The sequence below is a fragment of the Pelobates fuscus genome, chromosome 5 (genome assembly GCF_036172605.1).
Source record: "Pelobates fuscus isolate aPelFus1 chromosome 5, aPelFus1.pri, whole genome shotgun sequence".
Taxonomy (NCBI): domain Eukaryota; kingdom Metazoa; phylum Chordata; class Amphibia; order Anura; family Pelobatidae; genus Pelobates; species Pelobates fuscus.
The window spans coordinates 124,191,467-124,197,466 of NC_086321.1; the positions used below are offsets into that span (position 1 = coordinate 124,191,467).

The following is a 6,000-nucleotide window of genomic DNA, read 5'->3' on the forward strand; positions in this document are numbered from 1 at the left end:
TAAGTAAGCATGAGGAAGAGAATGGCTTCCTTTCTAACATTCTGGCTGTGAACCTGCCTTTTTATACCCCATCAGCATAGTAACAGGCTGAACTCCAAATTTTTGTATCCTGCATACATTTCCAGAGCTGACAGAAAGATGTTCCATCTCAACAATATCCAACAAAGGAAAAGATTAGTCATACACATTGCGGCATGTGGCTTGTTACAAATGTAACAGATGTAACAAAGAAAAAGACAAAGCAGGGGCTTCTCTGTTTATGGCAAGCAATGTTTTCTGAGGTCAAACTGTGTCCTAAATTGGATCATTGGCTTCTACCATTTTACACAATCCACATTTTGTTTAAACATCTATACAATTCTGTTTATATTTAATCTTCTAGCTTCTGTTTTTGGAGACACAGCTGTGTCAGAGACAGTAGCTAACTCTAAACATTTTATTTTTGCTCCAAACTGATAAATATTCATGTGATTTGTGTAAAGAATTATGTTATTGTTTGAGTAATAGCAATATTTCAATTTCAAAGACACATTTTTTTTTTAATTTAACTAGATTAAAAATAAGTTGGTAATCAGGCACTGGCTAAATTGACCTGGCTTCTAGATGACAAGAAACAGATTGGGTACAGCTCACTCTGGTATACTGAAGGAGAAAGGGGGTAACCCCTCGTGGAATCAAAAGGAAAGTAGGGAGGTAATATACCAGTATTGGGGTACTAGAAACACATAAGAAGTACTATGAGTAATAATACCAATGGGAGGCTAAAGATGCAAATCAAAAACAAAAAAAGAATTTATTGAAAATATATATTAAAAATTGCCAGAAAATTGGCAATCACCCAAAGTGTAACACACAAACTAAATATGGTGGAAAAACCTGAAATAAATGATTTAAATGAAAAACATACCTTGATAACTGAAGATTAAAAAGTTCTAAAGTTGCACTCTATTTGTTCTCTGTTGGAGCACACGTCTGTGCTTCACAAGAATTATGATAAATGTGGAGTATTGAAGGGGGAAGGATAAGGTACCCTGGAGTGTAGAGGATATGAATACTGTGTATATATAACAAATAAACTGCCTGAGTAAAAAAAAGCCTTGATACAAAGTGTGAAAACGACAGGCTCGGAAAATAGGCATAGGTGGTAAAATGTAACAATTAATCAGTAAATGTTACCAATTTGTTGCACTGTCAGTTTGCTGTATGTTTAGACTGGCAGTGAGCCTCTGTGTAACACAGAGCAGTTTAGAACTGTCACATTAGCCTGTAAGGTTAAATGCAAATAGATTTTATCAGTGATACTGAATAGTACACCTTAATGTTATAGTCTCTTGTTAAAATAAATACAGGTTCTAATGAATAGTCGGAGTACTAGAGGTAGGCTTAGATGGATACTGGCAGGACTCTAGGTTATGAGAACGCACTGGTGTGTTATGCTCACAGTATAACAAGGGGAGAAAAAAGAAATTGATAGCAATCCATGAAGAGTGATAGGAAACAATGTCACTAAATAAACTATCCGTAGATAGCCCCCCGTGCCTTCAAGGGCACCTAAAACCAACCACACTAGTAAAGTATATAGAAGGAGTAGAGTGCAGACATAGAGGATAGTTATCAACTTAATATAATAAGCTGCATAATAATGCCCTTGACGCGCGCGTTTCACCCGACCAGGCTCGTCAGAAGGGAACCGGTCGGTGTGAAACACTCGGTTTAAAAGAGAGCAAGGTAGCTCGTGATTGGTTAACAGAAGATGCATCTGATTGGTGAATAATTTGACGTCATGGGGATAGATCCGCCCATTTCGTGACATCAAAAAAGGGGAGGATGTTAACCCCTTAAGCTCCCAGACAAAGAGGGAAGCGATGACGAAAGTATATCAAAACAAAAGGAACTGAATTAGAGCAGTGGAAGTAACCACTGCAGGTGGATGTAAAGTCCAAATGTCAGTAAATATGACACAATAATAAATCTAGATACATAAACCAAATGGTTAGTGATTATATGGGAGATGTTGCATCTAAAATAAGAAGAAAAGAAGTATAGTTAATACTGTCAAATTAGAAATGGAAAATCTGAAAGTAAGAATAATGTATAACAGACTAGAATGGCTTAGGAAAAAGCCTTGATGAAATCTATTTATTTATTAGAATGAGGATATTGCAGGAATAGGGGATTAACAAAAAAAATATATATATATCCATGAATAATGTAAAGGGGAAATGTTCCCAAATATGGTACAGTGTATTATTAACCCTAAAGAACAAACACAAGATTGAATACAATGTTTAAATTAATTACAAGATTATTGGATTAACACTGATATATCCATAAATAATAAATGTACAAAAAGAATGTACTCAAAAATGGTACAGTGTAATATTAACCATGAAGGCCAGTATTAAATATAATATGAAAATTAATTAAAAGAATAGGGAATTAACAGAATTATCCGTGAATGATAAATGTAAAGAAGAAATGTTCACAGATATGGTACAGTATGTGAACCTGGTTGAATTAAATAACGGTGATATAAGCTTGTATAAAGAAGATAAATATGTATCTTATCACCAAAGAGAAAATATAATGAATAATAAACTAAGGATGGGTACATCAATTAAAGCAAAAAAACATGTGTTTAGGTTAAAACTCGCTTAATGCTGAGCCTAGTAGGATATGTTAATGCCCAAAAGAAATAAATTAAAAAGAGAATAAATATTATAATACAAAAATCTACTATAAGACAAAAAGGATATCTAATTTGAGAATGAACAGTATATGATGATCACCTGCATTATAGTTATTGCTGTAATGTTAAAGATGAATATACTTATTTTTGAATAAAGGGAGTAAAATTAAACTCCTCATTTAGGCCGTTCGTTGTCAGAGTTTTGAAATGATAGATCCATCTTGATTCCTTCATTAACAACATCCTGTTATAATTACCTTTCCTAGAGTTCATAGATAATCTCTCTATGGCTTGGAAGGTAAGGTGAGTAGGATCACCACTATGATGTAATCTCACATGATTTCCAACAGACCTTCAAGTTGGCAATGGAACAAATATGTTGGAGAATCCTTCTTTTGAATTGTTGGTATGTATAGGTGAACTTCTTATGTGTTTCTAGTACCCCAATACTGGTATACTACCTTCCTACTTTCCTTTTGGCTTCTAAATGAGAATTAGTTGTCCACCCACCCTGGGCAGTAATATCTCATAATATGGGCACAGGACAATAACCCATTTGATGTGTCAGAAAATCAGAAGTGCAGAAAATCTCTGCTTTGTTTAGATCTAAGGATTCATTTGATCCTCAGGATTGCAGAAAACCGAATAATCTAAGTTGTTTACCTTTTTTTTTTTTTACAGGCCTTTACTGCAATGTCTCAGGGCTTTCTGAACTGCTTGGCATACTGGTTCATTCAACAGAGACTACAATGCTTAAATGAGAACAGCAGTCATGATATGGGAACACAAACGCCACTGCTGAGCTCACAAAAGAGGCAGTATGCCAGTACACAAATTGCCACCAATTGTGCACTACGACCGGACATGTCCTCATTCTGATCATGTCAACACCCGTCAAGAACTTCTTCAAGCACTCAAACTGAATTGTGTAAAACCTGTGGGACACTCCAATTCTGGAATTTGGAACACTAATTCTCAACATGTTTAAAAAGGAAAAAAAACAAAAAAACTTTTCCTTTGTTTTTTTGCCAATGAAGTCACTTCGTTTAGGATACTTTGTGGAATTTCTTATGTGAGATTTTGAATGAGACTTGAGATGAGATGCTATAGACACTAGAAGATATAGTCTTCCTTGTTAAACTATTTTGTTGTTGTTTTTTTTTTTTTTTAAGGGTGACTCTCCAATAATGGGATTTTACATTATTTTGCAGAAAGGGAAGACAACACATCGCGCATATAATTGTATTTATTAAAATAAGTGTGGATAATGCTTTCTAATTTAAAGGGCTCAACTACTGAGTCATTTCTGAACCCTAAACAATCATATGGTGGTGCCAGCTTATTTATTTTTAGAGAAGGAGCTCCAGAAATGTGGAAAAAATAGACAAGGACGGAGGAAACTGAAGTGGAAATAGCAGCTATTGTGGTGAAGAAGATGAGGATTTCTTGCAATCTGGAAGAAAACTGCGAGTGAAGAGGAGTGATATGCAGGATGTGCATTAATTACTAGTCTTGTGCACAATGAAAAAAGTTAGTTTGACCGAATAAATTTGCTCGAAATTTTTTTGTTCTAGTGGACTGAAATGTGTTTTTGTGGCATTTTGGTTTGAATGAATTTTATCTATGCAGTTGTTTTGGGAAAAATGTGCCAATCAGTGTATTACAAAATTTAGACTTAACATAACATTAGGTATATATTTTGGTGGGTGCATTTTCCCACCATTTTGTTTACAGGTAAAGCGAGAAGTAATAGCTAAAAGATGGGGGGGAGCAGTGAAAACAAACAAACTATATTTTTCTTTATTTTCCCCCTTTATCAGTCACTTATCACTTGATCTGTGAATAAAAACATTTAGTGCCGGCCCCCATCCAAAACTCATTTTTTTTTTCTCCATCTTTCACATGTTGTTTGGTGCCACGGGCAGAACTCAGAATTACTTATCACTGGAAATTTTCCGTCGATTGACCAAAACTTGGACAAATTTAAATTTGCTTAATGGACACTTGCATTGGGAGTCAAAGTGATTTCAAGGTGAATTCAAATTTTATTAAGGCTTAAATAGGTGAACTAAAAACATACCTGACTTGGAGAGTTTTTATGCCATTTTTGCTATAATTTGAATTCCTAACAGTTTACAATTTAGTGAATACATCTGTAGTCGAGGAAAGAGTTGATGATAATGGGTCTGGATTAGTTTCATTACCCGATTTTTTTCAGAGTTCGCTATTGGGATGAAAAAGGTTTGCATTCACTGACCTCAATGTTTGTATAGCTAGCTTGATGCCTCTTTGTATAGGGGCCAATCAAAGATTGTGTGCAGGGGTCACTTTAAAAAAACATTTGTTGTCATGCATATGTTCTGTTCTTTTGTATTTTTTATGAACTGAACTTTTTAATTAGATAATAAAAAATGGCCATTTTGACAGTTTAATCTGAGCAACTATATTTAAAGAGCTGATCTACACATGTGATTATTATAACCGCATTAAAGGACAACTACTGTCCTTTTTTACTCATCACTTTGTTGTTGTTTTCAGAATTAGCATCTATTATATATCAGGGGTTTCAGCAAAAATGTGTGGGAAATACAGACCAGCTGTAAAAAAATGATAGCACTTACATGTATGTGACTTATAGTCCTAGACTGAATGAAAAATGAAAACCCAAACAACATACTTTCCCTCCTAAAGAGTAGCAGCATTGCAATACCAAATTAACAGAGTGTTGTTGTTTTTTTTAATATATACTGGGGTAATAATAATGCTCATTTAATACAACCAAGTGTTGTATAAGCAGTCACCTAGGGCCCACTAGTCTAATGCGCACACATAGCTGGTGGCTTGACAAAGATACTTTACATGTCAAAACTTTGCCTATTCCTGTTTGATGTCTGAATAAATTACCATTATTTCAACCCACTGAGTGCTAAAGATTTTTTTTCAATTTTATGCAAGTGGACGTTTCACTGACATACAAAGTTTGTAACATTATTGTCATAACGTTGGAATGTCTTGGAATTCTGAATGTGTTGGGAAATCACTAGTGAAACGCAGCAAGCACACTTGTAACTACTGGTGACACTCATTATAAAGCTTTACTGAAAAGCACGTCAGCATCTAGCTGTGTGCACAGGAACACTGTAGAATTAACGCTGCCACTTAACATACCATAAATGAACAACGTTGATAGAAAGGCTAGAAGTGGACTGACCAAAATAGGCAACGACACAGAAATAATGACACATAAGTAACTCTCAGGGAGCTAAACGAATTATATTCAGTCAATAAACAGATCAAGTAGCAGGATCTGC

General features: G+C 34.8%; 1 protein-coding gene across 3 annotated transcripts in view; it reads left to right on the plus strand.

The window, feature by feature from the left end:
- The window catches only part of TMEM116 (transmembrane protein 116), a 78,005-nt gene extending 72,401 nt beyond the window's left edge, over positions 1-5,604 (plus strand). For all 3 annotated transcript variants that reach the window (XM_063454231.1, XM_063454233.1, XM_063454234.1), the window contains one exon: positions 3,371-5,604. In XM_063454231.1, coding sequence (XP_063310301.1) covers positions 3,371-3,568 — 198 coding nt within the window. In that variant the 3' untranslated portion in view covers positions 3,569-5,604. The remainder of the gene's footprint in view (positions 1-3,370) is intronic.
- The last annotated feature ends 396 nt before the right edge of the window (positions 5,605-6,000 follow it).